At 41.4% G+C, this 16,682-nt stretch overlaps 2 protein-coding genes across 10 annotated transcripts in view; one reads left to right on the top strand and one right to left on the bottom strand.

Annotated features, from left to right (window-relative positions):
- Positions 1-3,906: 3,906 nt before the first annotated feature.
- Positions 3,907-4,596, top strand: LOC120415459 (DNA-directed RNA polymerase II subunit RPB11). The gene is made up of 2 exons (XM_039577013.2): positions 3,907-4,092; positions 4,152-4,596. Exons 1-2 carry the CDS (start codon positions 4,040-4,042, stop codon positions 4,450-4,452), a joined length of 354 nt encoding a protein of 117 aa, XP_039432947.1. The 5' UTR covers positions 3,907-4,039; the 3' UTR covers positions 4,453-4,596.
- Positions 4,597-4,744: 148 nt separating this feature from the next.
- The window catches only part of LOC120415458 (restin homolog), a 196,294-nt gene continuing 184,356 nt past the window's right edge, over positions 4,745-16,682 (bottom strand). For all 9 annotated transcript variants that reach the window (XM_039577008.2, XM_039577007.2, XM_039577003.2 and 6 more), the window contains 3 exons: positions 12,798-16,653; positions 12,517-12,728; positions 4,745-5,043 (listed from right to left, as the gene is read on the bottom strand). In XM_039577008.2, coding sequence (XP_039432942.1) covers positions 4,997-5,043; positions 12,517-12,728; positions 12,798-16,653 — 4,115 coding nt within the window. In that variant the 3' untranslated portion in view covers positions 4,745-4,996. The remainder of the gene's footprint in view (positions 5,044-12,516; positions 12,729-12,797; positions 16,654-16,682) is intronic.

Consider the following 16,682-nt stretch of genomic DNA (forward strand, 5'->3'; position numbering starts at 1 on the left):
GAGCGGAGCGGAGAGAGGTTCTGTCAAAAGTGACAGCGCGAAATGACGCAAGCGCAAAGAAGGAGGGTGCGTTCAATGGTGGTGCGAGAGATGTGAGGCGTGCCAGGTACAGTAATGAAAGGATTCTCGGACCCGCACCGTAGAATGTTATTTTTATGGTTTTTTACTAGGGGTTAATCTCTTCGAGTATACTGCATACGTGTATCATACGCACATAATATTCTCATTGTATGCATACCATATTGACGATATGAACCCCATATTCGTCGTATTTGAGGTCATATCTACCCAAATATCAGCGTGAATATCATACGCGCATAATACTCGCGCAGTATTCCTTGGCTGCATATCGTATCGACTCCAATATTGGCTTCATATTGGTGCAATATCAGAAGTGAATTGCCCTTTGGTTTTTTATCACTCAAGCAGTATCGAAAAATTAAAATTGCAACATGGAGTTAAACCACAGGCAAACAGACGGGACACTCGAGTGCGGAACCATCGTCCTGCAATAACCGAGCCAAAACGGTTATTTCAAATGCACTTTAGCTTCGGCATCCACCCACCCGGCGCTGATGGCGCTGCTGTCGTGACAGCTCGCCTGTCTTTCCTCAGTGTGTGTGATGTGTTTTAGTGTTGTTAAGTTGAGCGTGAGCACGTGGCAGCAAATGAAAACAACAAAAATATGATGAAATTCAGGAATTCTAACGATGATCCACAATCCTGGCTTTGCGGGACAAGATTGGGGCAGTCTCAGCCAGGGTCAGATGAGCGACTGACTAGCGAGGACATACCTCTTGCCCCACAATTAACCCGGTAGGCCTGCCGATGTCGAGGCTGCTGATGCGGCGTCCGCTACTGCGGAGGAAGCCGGATTCTGTGGTGGAGACATGTCCTTCGGAGCAACCTGCTTATCCTTCGTGGATTGCTGCTCAGATTGCTGCTGCTGGTCGTCCTTTTGGCCTTTTGGCGATGTTGCGTCGATCGTGAGCGCCACTCAATCTTCATCCACAGTTCTGTTTCGATGTAAGATTTTGCGGCCACTTTTTACTTTTGTTGTTTGACGCAACTTAACTGCGCCGTGGACACGTTTCCCGCGGATGTTTCCAAATGTCCATCGTGGGGACCAATTCCGGTAGATTTGAATTGACTTTTTTTTTCTATTTCGGCGACCACTACTGGAGTTTTCGTGACCTCTTCTTATATCTTGGTGTCAGGTGTAATGGTCCGAGGTTTCGTTGGAGAAGGAATGTTCGACAGAATAAGCAACGGGAAGGACCAGTAGTTTGGTCTCTGTCGTTGCGGTTGTGGTGCGTCGTTGCTGGTGCTGCCGCATGATTGGCTCATGAGGTTTTGCCATTGGAACGGAACCAACCCACCGTCATTTTCGGTCGTCGGTGTTAATTTCTATTTTTCATCAAGTACTGACGATCAGCAACAACAAAATTATTTCGATCAGCTGTTAATGTTTACAATCGTTAAGGCTTGATTGTCTCACGCATACACTGACATGACACATGACAGTAATGGGTTTGTATTGGTATGTTTGGGCTGCGCTTCGGCATCAGCTCAACAGGCAGCGCTGGCGTCGCCGTGATTTGGTGGTTTGATGAAGGACGATGGATCTCAATAATAATTTATATGGAGAGTCAAGTCTGTTTGTCTGTGGTTAAACTCTCTGTCAAGCTGCTGTTAGGTTTTCCATGACAGCTACGAAAGTTTAAATCCGTGTTACCGGCTCACATTAAAATGAAAGATTTTAATTTCTCGATACGCAGCAACAGCGGCGAGAGCAGCCAGAGAGGGTGAAGAATATCCCCAAGAAATCGTTCTCTCTCTCTATTGTTTTGCTGTACGTAAAACTGTTTCTTGGTCCCTTTCTTTCCGAATTTTTGAATTTTTGGCCAGGTTATGCTTATTTGTGTATAGTTTTGCTGAAATTTCACTCAGAATTCTACGGTTTAAATTTAAGCGGTATACGCACTTCGGAAGGAATCGGTCAAGAAAAATTTCAAATGGGCAACAGCGGCAGAGTAAGCAAGCCAGAGAGGGTGAAGAAAAGCCCCAAGAAATCGTTCCCTCTTCTTTGTTCTGCTGTTCGTAAAGCTGTTTCTTGACCCCTTTCCTTCCGATCAGCTCCAAAACCTTGAGACCCGCTTCCTGTGTTTAGGCTAGTACGCAGATCGGAAGGAAGGGGGTCAAGAAACAGCTTTACGAATAGCAGAACAAAGGAGAGGGAACGATTTCTTGGGGCTTTTCTTCACCCTATCTGGCTTGCTTTCCCATTTGAAATTTTTCTTGACCGATTCCTTCCGAAGTCCGTTTACCGCTTTTAGCCGAATCTGTGTAATTTCATTCAGAGTGTTGGTTTTGACAATTCGTTTGGTTTGTTTATGTTTTGGAAAAATGTGTTTTTCCAATCGTAAACTTTTGAGGTTGAGGTTGCGGATGAATTTGTGGCCACAGAGCGACTGCCGGTGAAGTACACGGAGCGACCCTCCGGCGAAGTGCCTTGCACTAAAATTGATTAATTTGTGGAAACGTGGAAGAATCTGTATCCGGTCAAGCAGCGAGCCACGGAGCGACCAACCGGCAAAGTATACGGCGTCCGGTGCTGCTGTCGGTCTGGACTTCCGGCCGGTGGTTCCTGGGGAGGAGGCGGTGCCAGTGATGGAAGCGTATCCGAATTGAACAGTGCCGAGCGGAAAGGTGACGCGATCGACAGTACTTTGGACCACGTCTGAGAGAAGGAGGGTGGTAAGTTTCCCCCACCTACTATGGCGTGCCACATAGTAGGTGGGGGAAATCAGAAATTTTATTAAGTGGTGTCATTTGGCTAGGGGAGGACCGCTGGTGTTGGCGGTTGGCCAAGACAGGTCTCTAATTTCGTGTACGATGTCCAACGCTGTATAAGGCGTGTTGTTGGTAGACTGAGAAGTGGACTTACTATATCTCGAACAATGCAACTTTTCTATACCGTGGATCTTAAACTCTAAGTTTGTCGGACAGTACGAGAAGGTCACGCACAATTCGGTGACATCGGTGTTCAGTTTTTACCAAAAGTGGACGAATCACCACGTGGAAGAACGAGTTGGTCACTTATGCCGGCAGCAAGCTGGAACTTGTGGCCACCAGCTATCCGGAGTTTGGCCAGGACAAGACCGTATCGCTGCACACGTGTACGCTCTAGGCCGTGGCGAACTGGTGTGGCGACCTGCCGTTTGGCCAGCGAAAACCAAGCAAGGTTCCGGAGGCAACAAAGAAACGGTTGACCGGCTCGATATGCCACCATCTCCTTCACCGGCACCGTGCACTTGCAGTGACACTTGAATTGCTAGCAACTCGCACAAACGACGGAAACGGATGCCCCCCAAGGAGGACTAGGACAGCAAGAAAGACGAGAACAATTTGCAATCGAGATAAGTACACCATTTGATTCAGCAGGAGTTTTGTGCACCACAAATTTATAGTTTTCATATGTTTAGTATTTTATTTTAAAAGAAAATTAACAAAAAGTATGAAAATCGAGGCTTTTAATATGAGAGCTGTCAAATCTCTCACCATCAAAAAGTACCGATGAGCTTACGCTGGATTTGTCTATATTTTCGGCTCAAAAAGAGTACATGTCGAGTACATGTACTCTAAAAAGAGTACGTTTGGTAACACTAGGCCAGAGAGGGTTAAGAAAAGTCCCAAGAAATCGTTCCCTCTGCATTGTTCTGTACTTCGTAAAGCCATTTCTTGACCCTTTTTCTTGGGGGAACGTAATGGATCAAAATTAAGATTTTTTAAATGAAGCTCACAAAATCCATCATACGCTGTAGTAGTCCCAGCTTCCAAACAAGTGCACTGCTCACATCTCTCAAATGTCAAAAGTTGGACGCCAGCTTTGAACGCACTCACTAGATAGATTTTGACAGCTCTCGCGCGTTTCGCCGCCGCATCCGCAACGAAATCGCAAAACAAAGCTTGAAATCAATTTTTGCTTGCTGAATTTCCTCGCTAATTACGCGATAATTTCGTCACCTAAAATCTCAAAATGAACGCACCACCTACCTTCGAATCGTTCCTGCTGTACGAGGGTGAAAAGAAGTAAGTATGGCTGGTTTTTAAATGATTTCAAGTGCTAACAAGAAACTTCCTTCCGGCAGAATCATCAAAGAGCTCGACACCAAGGTCCCGAACGCGGCGATCTTCACCGTTAACAAGGAGGACCACACGCTGGGCAACATGATCCGCAACCAGCTGCTCAAGGACCCGAACGTGCTGTTCGCCGGCTACAAGCTGCCCCATCCGCTCGAGCACAAGTTCGTCATCCGCATCCAGACGACGTCGGACTATTCGCCCCAGGAAGCGTTCATGAATGCCATCACGGATCTGCTGTCGGAGCTGTCGCTGTTCGAGGAACGCTTCCGGGAGGCTTACAAGGACAAGAAGGAGGGCGGGGACTAGAGTTTTTTTTCTTTTTTTTTGTGAATAATTGAACACGATTAGGTTATTTAAAGTATTTTTTATTTTTCTGCTATCTAACTTGACTCTAAATAATGTCTAAGATTTACAAATAAAGAGAAAATCAACTGCTGTTAGCTATTGAAACTAATTGGTGTTTATTTCTTCGAAAGATTCCTTCTACAACAACACGGAAATGCGCCAAAAGTTTCTAGAGTGAGTCGTTTGTTCTACAAACTTTGCGGAAAGTTTAAACAGTTTCTTACATTATAAGTTCATCAACATACACAAAAAAGCAAATAAATAATTCGTTGAACTGTATTCAGCTATTTCTGCGAACGAAGCTCACTGTCTCTCCTGATAACACGAAAACAAGAACTGAACTTCACTGTGAGTCTGGGGCTTCATAAAATTACATAAAGAACGAACGGGTGCGGGAGTGTATAATTAAAACACAAACTGCTGCTGGAAAGCATGCGCGCATATGTTTCCACTGACTGCTGACTGTCTGACTGGGAAAACACCCCACCAACACCGAGCTCCGATCTCAGTACGTTTCATCGTCGGGACATTCACCCAGCTCGTGGCCGAACACTGAAATGACAAACGGAGATAATTAAAATTGTATCCAAATTTGTCCCAACCATAAAGTTATAAGGAATTCACAAAAATATGTTTTATCTTGTTTTCTAAAAAAAAGAAACTGACTTTTTGAAGCTTTTCTGAAAGGTTTTGTGATAAGAAAACATGACAAGATAAGAAAATAATACTTTTAAAATTTCAACAAAACGCTAAACAAAAAAGATCTAAACCCGATTCAAAATTTCTTTTCTTCTAGACTTTTTTGGAATTAAATACTTTCATAAAAAGTTGAAAATTTCATTCCAAAAATTCTAAAACATTGAAGATTTCGAATTGTTCAAACCCCCTATATTGCAAATAATAAAAACACCAAAAATACGATATTTTGTGAAAATTTTGAAACTTCATTCCTAAAACTAAAAAACAGTGCAAATGCATTTATGGATATGCTCTTAATGCAAATTATGAAAATTTGAGTATTAAAATCCCTGCGCCATTTTGTGAAAATTTGAGTACTTAATTCCAAAAACTCTAAAACACCGAAATTGCATAACAAATTTTCAAATCGTTTCATACAAAATTATAAAAATAAGAGTATTTACAAAAAAAGAAAATTTTAGTAAGCTTATTTAAAATGCGTACAAAATTTTGCAACGTTGCATACCCATATTGCAAATTATCAACGCAGTAGGCCTGGCCGCTTTAATTTTTGCTGTACATTTTTGGGGTTACTCGGATGTACTGCAATTATTAATATAGACAAGAAAGTACTTGAGGCGTAATCTAACCGCAAGTTCTTCCAGGATGCTTTCTTCGGACTGGCTGCGCTTGTGTTCGATTAGATTAGATTAGATTAGATACCCATATTGCAAATTATGCAAATTTGAGCATTTGGAAAAGAATTACGGTATTCTATGAACATTTTAGTATTTCAATAAGTTTAAACCAGGGGTAACCAAAGTATGGCCCGCAGTCCAAATATGGCCCGTGTGCCAATTTCAAATGCGCAAAACAGTCCTTTTTCATCATTTTGTTTGATGTTTAGTTTAGACCAGGCCTGCCCAACGTCCGGCCCGCGGGCCGGATCCGGCCCGTGAAGCCATTTCATCCGGCCCGCGATGACTTTTCAAAATAGTTCTATGACCGGCCCCTAACGCTGATCATGAAATATTGAATAAAAAAAATTGAGTGTATAAATAAAAAAAATAAACTTGAGATCAATTTTGTGAATTCAACTATCATTTTAATTTGGCTTTGTAATTTTGAAATATTTTTTCTTCGAATGCAGTTTTTTATGTTTAAATTTTATTCATGTCATTTCTTTATTGAATGTTTCAGAATCAATTAATAAACTGTAAAATGGCGCAAGATAATGAAACTACCCATTTAGTAAAAATGTAAATGAAAAAAAACGTATCACTGTTTAAAAATGCACAATAAGACACTTAATTTAAAATTTTACAATTTGTACCATGTTCACTGCAAATTGAAGCTTTTCTTTTTTGAGGACTTGATTAAAATTGATTTTTTTCAATAAGTGAGTAAGCAAAGCAAAGTATTTTTTTAAATAACATTTTGTAGTGATAAAGTTTTGTTTGAAAAACCTTACAGAAAGCAATTTACTCATACTGAAAATAAAGATTGCTGCAAAAAAATCTAGAATTTAAAAAAAAGTCCAAAATAAGTAAAGAAATCAGTGATCAAAAATATATTTTTCATAAACAATTACTCAATCAATTTAAAAAAAAATCAAATAAACATATTTTTGAAATTTATCTTTGTTTATCTTTCTAAAATCATGGTAATGAACTAACACTAGTTTATTTATTTATAGGACACATAAAAAACAATTTAAAAAACTCTAGACTTGAAAGAACCTTAAATTAAAAAAAAGTTTTTATTATCTTTGTGGTTTGGTTGGGCGTTTTTACATACCGTAAACCGGGGTGACTTTGATAGGATTTCAATTTGTTTTTAGTATATTTTCCAACTGGAAAGGTTTTTCTCAAGATTATTATTTTTAAAACATGTACTGGGGTAGGCCACACAAAGTCCATGCACTATTTCGAAAAAAAAGTTTTTTCAATAATGTTTAGAAAAATAGTTACGTTAAAAATTCTTAGTTTGAATTCCGGGGTGACTTTGATAGTCACAGTTTTTTCTTGTTAAAATCATATTTAAGATGTTCAAACTTTATTTGTACGTTAAATGTACCATCACTAAAGTAGCTGATATAGTATTTAAGAAAAAAATCAATGTCTATATTTAGTTAACTAAGTGTATAAGCTTTTAAGCAAAATACATATAAATTTTAGGTAAAATTGTTAAAAAGTTTGAATTTTGCCTGAAATTTGTTAAAACTAGTTTTGTTTATAAAATTATCGATTTATATTGCATTTTATACTGAATTCGAAGCACGAATCACAAGTTTTCACATTTTACATGAAATTTGTTCAACTGAAATTGCCTATAAATTTAGAGAGTTTTTATAATTGTTTTTCAAAAACACATATTATTTATTTTTTACAAACTTTTTTAATCTTCTCCTAGTGGAAAATTGTCCAAAGAATCCGAAAATTCATTCCGTTTTCCGATTAAAAATCATGTTCATTGAGAAAATCATGACACTTTGAGAAGTTTAAAATAATGACTTTCATCAACAGTTTCTTAACTATAGTTAACTAACTTTTTAAACTTGTCAAAAATTTATGAAAAGTTCTTCTTGAGGAACTTTGAACACTTCTCTACCACGTTCAGTATGTTTCTAAACCATTCCTTACGTATTTCAATTGTACTCTTCATTTTGCGGAAAAATCGCAAACCTATCAAAGTCACCCCGGCTATCAAAGTCACCCCGTTTTACGGTATTCAACTTTTATCAAACTTTTGTTCCGGTCCGCCACTGGTTCAGAAAAATCAGATCTGGCCCGCAGGTCCAAGGTTTAGACCCAAGATCGAAAACTTTCAATAAAACATATTTATTTCCTGAGATTTTTATAGAGCAATTTTAAGATTGGAAAATTGAAAGTTTGACAATCAATTGTCTTTTACCAGCCTTTTTACATAAATTTTTGAATTCTTTTTAATTTTACTAGCGTTTTGGTATAATAAAAATATGATGAAACTGTGCTAAGTAAAACTCCATCCACAAGCCACGTGGACACCAAGGTTGTTAATGATAAAATTTTCGAGGTTCGATAACGATAGTTCTATCGATATCGTCATCGTTATTCCGATAATTCTATCGGCGATCATTTATCGACGATAACGGACGATAACTTATATTTAATATATCTCTAAAATTGACTAGAACCAACAAAGTTATGTTAAATTTTTAAGCTTCCTCTTCCTAATTATTTTTTTTGGTATGATAAGTTTCCAACTACAGTAGTTGTTCGGTAAATGGGTGTTGTTTAACTGGGCTGCTTTTTAACTGGGCGCTCGATAACTGGGCCGTAGCCCAGTTAAAAAGCAGACAAACGTCAAAAAACCAAAACAATCCTAAATGACCGAGGGGTTAATGGATGCAAAAATCATATTCAATAAATAAAAAAACTTTTTTCAAACTTTTGTTTAATTTCAAGTTGCAATTAAAGATATATGAAAAGCAAGAATAGTAACTAAATTTGAGTAACTTTTGTTTTTATATTTCGAAGCTTTATTGGAAAATATTATTCATCGGTGGTCCCCTCGTTATTTTCTGTTCAGCCCAGTTAACGAGCAACATTCGGTGACTGGGCTACGTTCTCAGCCCAGTTACCGAACAACTACTGTATAAATACTAGAAAAAAAAAATACCGTATTTTTTATAGTATTATTTTTTTTATAATTTGCAATATGGGTATCGAAAACGAAACTATTGGCACTACGCCCCCCGGGGCATGGCCTTCCTCTAACGTGGGATTTCTGCTCCAGCGCCTCTGACGAGACAGGAGAAACCGGGACCGACGTTTTACTTCACCATCCGATAGAAGCTCAGTGGATAAGGCGGGAATCGAACCCGCGTCTCATAGCATCATCGGGATCGGCAGCCGAAGCCGCTACCCCTGCGCCACGAGGGTATCAAACGATTTGAAATTTTGCATGCATTTTCACTGTTTTAGAGTTTTTTGAATGAAATACTCAAATTTTCACAAAATACCGTTTTTTCTCGAAAATACCCAAATTTTTATAATTCGCAACAAAAAGAAAGAAAATACAGTATTTTGTGAAAATTTTAGTATTTATGCTTTAAAACTTACAGGGCTGCGGAGTCGGGTCATATTTCAAACGACTCCGACTCCGGCTTTCTCAGATTAGCCGACTCCGACTCCGGCCTACCAACTCTAGCCGACTCCGACTCCGACTCCAACTCCAGCTTTCAACAAATGGTTGGCTCCGACTCCGACTCTGACTCCACATATTTTTAAATGTTTCAAAAGTTAGTTAACTATTATTAGTTAATTATTTTTAAAACATTGATAAATAGGATTATTTAAATACTCTCTAAGCGTCATGTTTTTCTCAAGAAAAATAAGTTGAGTAAAAGTAAATAAAGTAAATAAACGGAAAAAAAGTTTCTAGGTTACAAATTTTATACGTTATGGAAACAGAAATCAAAAAATATCTTCAGTTTTAGAGGCATTTTGAGAAGAACAGTTTTGTAAGTAAATTTAGATTTATTTGCTTAACCTCAAATTTGAAAATATTTTTTCAAAGCAAATAAGTTTAAATATAAAATTGTTATTTTTGAATGAATAACTAAAAGAAACCTGGCCCTAATGATCTATTGAACATTAAAATTCAATTTGCTCACTTTCAGGCTGACATTTGTAAGAAGTGACAGGCACCTTGTTTTTTAATGACAATTTTAAACGAAACATTTTTTTTTGTTTTTTTTTTAAGACGTACATGGACATCACGCCATGGCTGAAGGAGATTATTATTGCAAATCAATGTATCTAAACAATTTCTTCGTGGAAAGGACGCTTAAGATGTCCTTTTCAAATATCTGTGACATGAAAAATATTTTACCCTGGAAATTTTTAATTTATTTTAATTTTAAAATTTTATATACTTTAAAAAGGAGGTTCACGATACTTCGTGAAACCTAAAACGAAGCTTTATGAATGATCTTGCGCCTCCATCAAAATATATGAAAAAACTTAAAATATAATAAAAAAACAAATATCCACAAGTAAAATATTTTCTAGGTCACAAATATTTCATTTTTTTAAGGTACATTGATATGCAATGATTATCACCTTCCGTCATATTGGCGTGGGACATACAGTATGAGAAAATTCGTACCAGTTAATAATATATTGATTTTGTTTTTTTATAATATTTGAAAAATAAATTAAAATCCTATATTTTGTTCTATACATTTTTTTATTAGTTTATTTTTGTACTGAATTCTTGAGATTTGTTCAACGATAATTTGCAACGATATCAAAATAGTTTGCCTAAAATCAACATCAACAATCAATGATTATTTCAAAATTTGTTGCAACTTCTTTTGATATTTTTTTGATAGTTTCAATTATTTTAAATGCAACACTTTGATTTTCTTGTACTCATGATTATAGTGTAATAACACAATTAAAGCTTTTCAATCGCAATAAAAAGCTTCAAAAACATAATGGCATCTGATAAATCAATTAAAAATATAAAGTTCTATAGGAAATACTGAACAATAAGAAAAACATATTTTTTGTTGAATTTAAGATAACTCCGGCTCCGACTCCGACTCCGGGTTATCAGAAATCTTCGGCTCCGACTCCGACTCCAGCTTTTAAAATTTAGCCGACTCCGGCTCCGACTCCGACTCCAGCTGTTCGAGTTTTGGCGACTCCGACTCCAGATCCCCAAAAAGACCCGACTCCACCGACTCCGGCTCTGACTCCGACTCCGACTCCACAGCCTTGAAAACTTACTACATTATCAAAAAATATAACTGGAGTTTTTTTTTTAAAAGGTCCAATAAACCAAATTTCCAGTTTTTGCTTTTTGGGTGTTTTTGAAACCGCCTTGAGTCAGGGGTATTAAAAAACACCCAAAAAGCAAAAACTGAAATTTTGGTTTATTGGACCTTTTAAAAAAAAAACTCCAGATATGTTCTAAGCAAACGCATTGAATATTTACCATGATATTCATGGATTATCGCCGATAGAATTATTGAAGTAACGATAACGATAGCAGATTATCGTTATCGTCCTGACCATTACCGTTATCGTTAGACGATAATATTATCGACCTTAATTCTATCGATTAACAACCTTGGTGGACACTTTATTCGACAATTGTCCATACAAAAAAAAAAAAACAAAAAAAAACTTTTTTGTATGGAACATGAACCTCGGCGTGAACAATTACTTACCCCCCTCCCAAACCCCCTCTCCCAAAATTTTCACGTGGTTTATGGATGGTCCCTAAAAGCGACAATACACGAAAATTTCTTCAGTACCGCTTATTTTTGCAATATTGAGGCAAAAGTTTAAAATACATACACTACTAACCAAAAAAAAAACCATTCGAAAAAAACTATGTAATGAAATATCAAAAATCAAACCATCCACATTAACGACCCCCGGGTCTTTTGTGGTCTCTATTGCAAGTTTCTGCTCGAACCTAGGAGTCCGAAGGCTTGAATGGGGAGAGCACCCAAACCTCTTTTACTCCAAGGAACCTTCCACCCCAGTGTTTGAACTGACGACCTTTAAATTGCGAGTCCAACCGCCGCCAGCGATTCCACCGGAGTAGGCTTGGTTTGGTGTGTTGTTTGTACTTATAGCATGGAGACAACTCCTACACCTGGAATGACTTAACGGCATAACAACCAAGGCCGGGACCGACATTTTACTTCCTCATCCGATGGAAGGTTGCAGCAGATGGGAATCGAACCCAGAATCATCCGCTTACAAAGCGGACAGCGTAACCATTCGGCCACGCACTGCCACTGAAATAATAGCATTTGATTGTTTGAATTTTTTCTTGAATATTATAAAAAGAGAAACATTAAAAATGTTTTTTTAAGAAACATTAAAAATGGTTGGCTCATTATTACATTTTTATTTATATTCATTTTTAATATCCATAAAACATAGGATTTTGCAATGTTTGTCAAAATGATAATAAAGTTCTAAAAATGTAAAAAAAAGTTCAAATAAATAACGATTTCTAATATTTGGCCCGTTCGTATCGTCATCAGAGCCGAATCGGGACTCATGGTGCGAATTGGGACACCAGTTTTAGCAATGGTGCAGCTACCAAAAGTTATATTTTTTATAGCTTTTAAGTGCTCTAAAACGTGCTGTCCCTTTCAGACTGTAGTCCCGATTCGAACCAGATGACGGTAATCGAGTTAATGGACTTTCAATCAGATATCGAGATTTTATTTCAGTAATTTGTTGCGTTGCAGCTTCAAGTACCTAAATCTAAAATCAAAACTTCCATGCAACATGACTAGAACATGAAACCCCATTATAAATTGTTACTTTGCCTTACCTTCGCATCCCTCGCAGTACTTCCGCGGCGGGGGCACCTTGCGCTCCTTCGTCGGGTCCGCCGCCGACGACGGATGCTTGAGCGATTCCGGCGGGCTGTCCGAGCACTGCTTCGGGCAGTCCTCCGTCTCGTGCTGATCAAACTCGTCGCAGATGTCGCAGAACACGCGCGGTGCCGGCTTCCGCTTGCCAAACTCGAAGCTCGAGTTGAAGCTGGCAAAATAAAGTAGAGTTGGGTTAGTTTGGTCAACAGTGAACATAATCCCGAAATCGAAAACCTACCCTGTGCCTTCGATGCTGGTCTGCTCCAGCGCCTGGATGCGGAGCGTTAGCTTTTCGTTCTTGCGCTGCATGTCGGCGATGATCGAGTTCAGGAAGTTTATCTGCGCTCCAGCGTCATCGTCGGTGGTCTCACTACCGATGGTCATTGTCGTTGATGTACCGGAAGCCGCTGCCGATTCCAGTTCTTGCCGTAACTTGCGAATATCGCTGTCCTTGGTCGTTAGTTGCATCCGGAGAAGATCAATCTCCTTCTGAAGCTTTCGACTTGCGATCTGCATTTCGGTTTCGCGCAGTTCCAGGTCCTTCTTTTCACACTCCAGCTCCTGTTGGCGCTTTTCAACCGACCGCATCGTTCCAACTGTTTTGGCCGATTCACTCATCTGGGCCTCAAACTTGCTTAGCGTAGAGGAAAGTTTCTCCTGAAGTTCGCTGATCTCCTGTTGTTTCAGGCTTTCCATTTCCAGCAGTTTCTGGTTCAGCTCGTGCAACTTGTGCGAACTCTCCGTCTCCACGGATTTCTTCTTGTTCAGCAAGTCTTCAAACTGCGACGTCTGTGCCGAAAGTTTTGTTTCCAACTCGTGGATCGTCCTGTCCTGTTCCTTTAGCTTTTCATCCTGTGTCTTCCCAGCAGCTTTCACCTTCTCCAGTTCCTCCCTCAAACCGCTCACTTCAGTAGCTGCCTTCGTTCCCTGTTCGCTCTTCTCGGTAAGGCACTTCTCCGTAGATGCTAACTTGTCGAACACGTGCTGTAGTGCTTCCTCCTTCTGTGCCAAATCGCTTCGAAGTTGCTGCACTTCAGCTTCCTTGTGTGCGATCAGCGATTCCTTTTCTTGAACCGACTTCTGCAGAGATTCTTGCTCCAGTCCCTTCTGTTGGGAACCCTCTTCAACCGCTTTGATCGTTTGATCCTTTGAACTCACCTCCGCACGAAGTTGTTCAACAAGGCTTGACAATTCTTCTAACTTTGATCGTAACTCTACAGTTGCGCTCTCCTTCTCCATGACAGTTCCTGCCAGTCGTGCACATTCCTGTTCCAATTGCGTTTTACTGGCTTCCAGTTCACCCGCTGTACTCGCCGACTTTTGTGCTTCCTTCTCTAGCTGCGTTTGCAGGTCTTTGCACTGCTCTTGGACACCCTCCAAACTTCCCTTAAGTTGTTCAACTTCTTCCTTGAGCACTTCTTCTCGGTTTACCAGATCAATCTGCTCCTCCTCCATCTCCTGGTACTTCTCCTTCAATCCTGTCAATTCCGCAGTCAGCTCCTTGCAGGTAGCTTCCGCCTTACCCTTCTCTCCGTTCACTTCCTGTACTTGCGTTAGATAGCCTTCCAGTTGCTTCAACAGCTCCGAGTGCGTCTCGGCATTCTGCTCCAGCTTCTTGCTCGACTCGACGCACTCGCTCTGCTTCTTGGACAACTCATCCTGCAGTGACCGCAGATCTTTCTCCAGTTCCGTAATCTTGGTGTTCTTTTCATCCAACTGAGCTGACGCGTCGTGACTTCCCTTCTCCATCGAGTCTCGCAATTCAGCTAGCGACTTTTTGACGCTCGCTTCGGCTTCCTTCAATTCCTCGTACTGCTTCTTCAGCGAATCCTCACTTTCAGTTTTGTTCTTCAGCACATCCTCCAGCTCGGAACGCTCCTTGCCCGCCTTCTCAACGGCTTTTTCAAATTCATCCTTCACCTCCTTCAACGAACCTTCCAGTCGTGCCACCTTCCCGTTCAGTTCCTCCTTCAGCTGCTCAAACTCCACCAGCTTCAACTCGGCCTCCTTCAACAACCGGCTCCTCTCCTCCTCGAAGCTGGCCTTCAACCCGGCAATCTCTCGCACCAGGTTCTCCTTCTCCACCTCGGCCGTCTCCTTGATCTTGGCCAGCTCCACGTTCAGCTCGTTCTCGCGGTCAATTTTCTGCCCGGAAATGTGCTGCATTTCACCGCGCAACCGTTCGATCTGATCGCTCAGCCCAGCGTTCGACTGGTTCGCTTCGTCGAGTCGCCGCTCCATGTCGATCTTGCTGCTGTCGAACGCATCCTGCAGCTCTTCCAGCAGTTTCTGCTTGCTTTTCAACTCTTCCGTGGTCTTGGCGAGTTCCGAGTTCGAGTCCAGCGTGGAGGACCGCAGCGTGTCCAGTTCACGTTCGAGGTCGGATTTTTGCTGCTGTAACTGGGTGGATTTTTGCTCCAGCGCTTCCATCTTGCGCTTCAGGTCGGCATGCTCGATCTCCAGCTTACCGAAGCTTTCCTGGAGTTCGGACAGCTTCTTTTCGCTAGACTCCGCCTTGGCATAGCTTTCGCTTAGCGAGTTGTTTAGTTTGTCTGCTGATTCACATTTGGAAGACAGTTCCGTTTTGAGCGCTTGCAGTTGCTTGTTCAGTTCCTGAATCTCGCTTGTTTTGCTGGAGAGTTCATCTGTTGACGACTTGCCTAAGGTTTTTGATTCGTCCAGCTGCGTAAGCAGTTGCTCTTTAAGCTGGCCCAGTTTGTCCAGCGATGCTTCGAGTTCTCCAATCGCGGCCTCTTTGGCACCAATCTGTTTCTCGTGAGCTTCCGTCGCATTCTGCAGCTCTTCTTCGTGCGTCTTTTGTGCGTTCTTCAGTCTTTCCTCGAGCAGCGACACGGCCCCGCTCGATTCTTTCCGCAGTTTCTCCAGTTGTTCGGCCAACAAGGTTCGTTCTTCGTTGAGCTTACCCAAGGCGCTGTCCCGGTCGGCAAAACTGTTTCGCGTGTCTTCCAGCTCCCGAGCAAGATTCGCTTTGGCCGCGTTGAGTTCTTTCAGTTCGCCCTGCAGGGCACTGACGAGGATTTCCGCTTCCTCCAGCTGCTTGTCTTTGGCAAGTTGATCAGTCTCATAGTTGGCGAGCTTCTTGAGCAGGTCTTCCTTGGCTTTGCTCTCGAATTCTTGTGCGGCTTGGTGTTCCGCTTGACGGCTGTCACGGTCTTTGACGGTGTCGTCGAGCTTTTTCGAAAGTTCTGTGATGCTGGATTCGAGGGTTGTGATTTGATATTGCTTCGCGTCGATGTCTTGCTGCTTCTGCTCCAGTTCGGCGTCCTTCGAACGAAGCAGTGCCAGTTGTTCCTCATTCCCAGCGGAACTGTTCTTCAGATCGTCCTGAATCTTTACGAGAAGCGTCTCTTTGTCCTCTGCAAGTTTCTCGCTTGCTTTGAGATTTTCTTCCAGCGTTTGTTGGCTCTTTTTGAGCTCTCGGACACTTTCCTCGTGCTGCTTTGCCTGTTCTTCGGTAGCCACAAGTTTCGCATTCAAATCGCTTACCTTTTTCTCCTTGTCTTCCAGTGCAAGCTTAGCTGCTGCCTGTTCCTGTGTCAGCTCTTCCACTTGCTTGCTCAGCTTGCTGATTGCGCCATCCTTCTCCTCCAGCACAACCTTGAGTCCGCTTTCGCCTTCCAGCAGTTTCACATCCCTCTGTCGGAGATCATTCAGCAACGACTCAACCTCAGCCGTCAGCTTCTCAAGCTGCTTGTCACGCTCGCCGAGCAGCGTTTCCTTGCTTCGCACGTCGTTTTGCAGCTGGGACACTTCCTCTTCCAGGTTTCCTTCGGCGTTTTTCAGCTCCAGGTACTGCTTCTCCAGGTCGGCGTCCTTCGTCGTCAGCTCCACGTCCAGCTCGTCGATCCGTCCCTCCAGGTAGGTGATCTTCTCCTTGAGGCACTGCTCGCTGATGTTGTAGCTCGACTCCTTGATGTCCAGGTTCTTTTCTGTTTCGGCCAACCGCTCGTGCAGCTTGGCGACTTCATCCTCGAGCGATTGCTTGAGCTCTTCGCTCAGGTGCAGCTTCTGATCCCGCTGGAGTATTTCCGCCTTGAGCTTGTCGATTTCCGCGTTCAGCTGGGCCGTGGAATCTGGCGGGGGACGGTTTTGTTTAGACTCT

Source organism: Culex pipiens, chromosome 2 (assembly GCF_016801865.2).
Source record: "Culex pipiens pallens isolate TS chromosome 2, TS_CPP_V2, whole genome shotgun sequence".
NCBI classification, from domain to species: domain Eukaryota; kingdom Metazoa; phylum Arthropoda; class Insecta; order Diptera; family Culicidae; genus Culex; species Culex pipiens.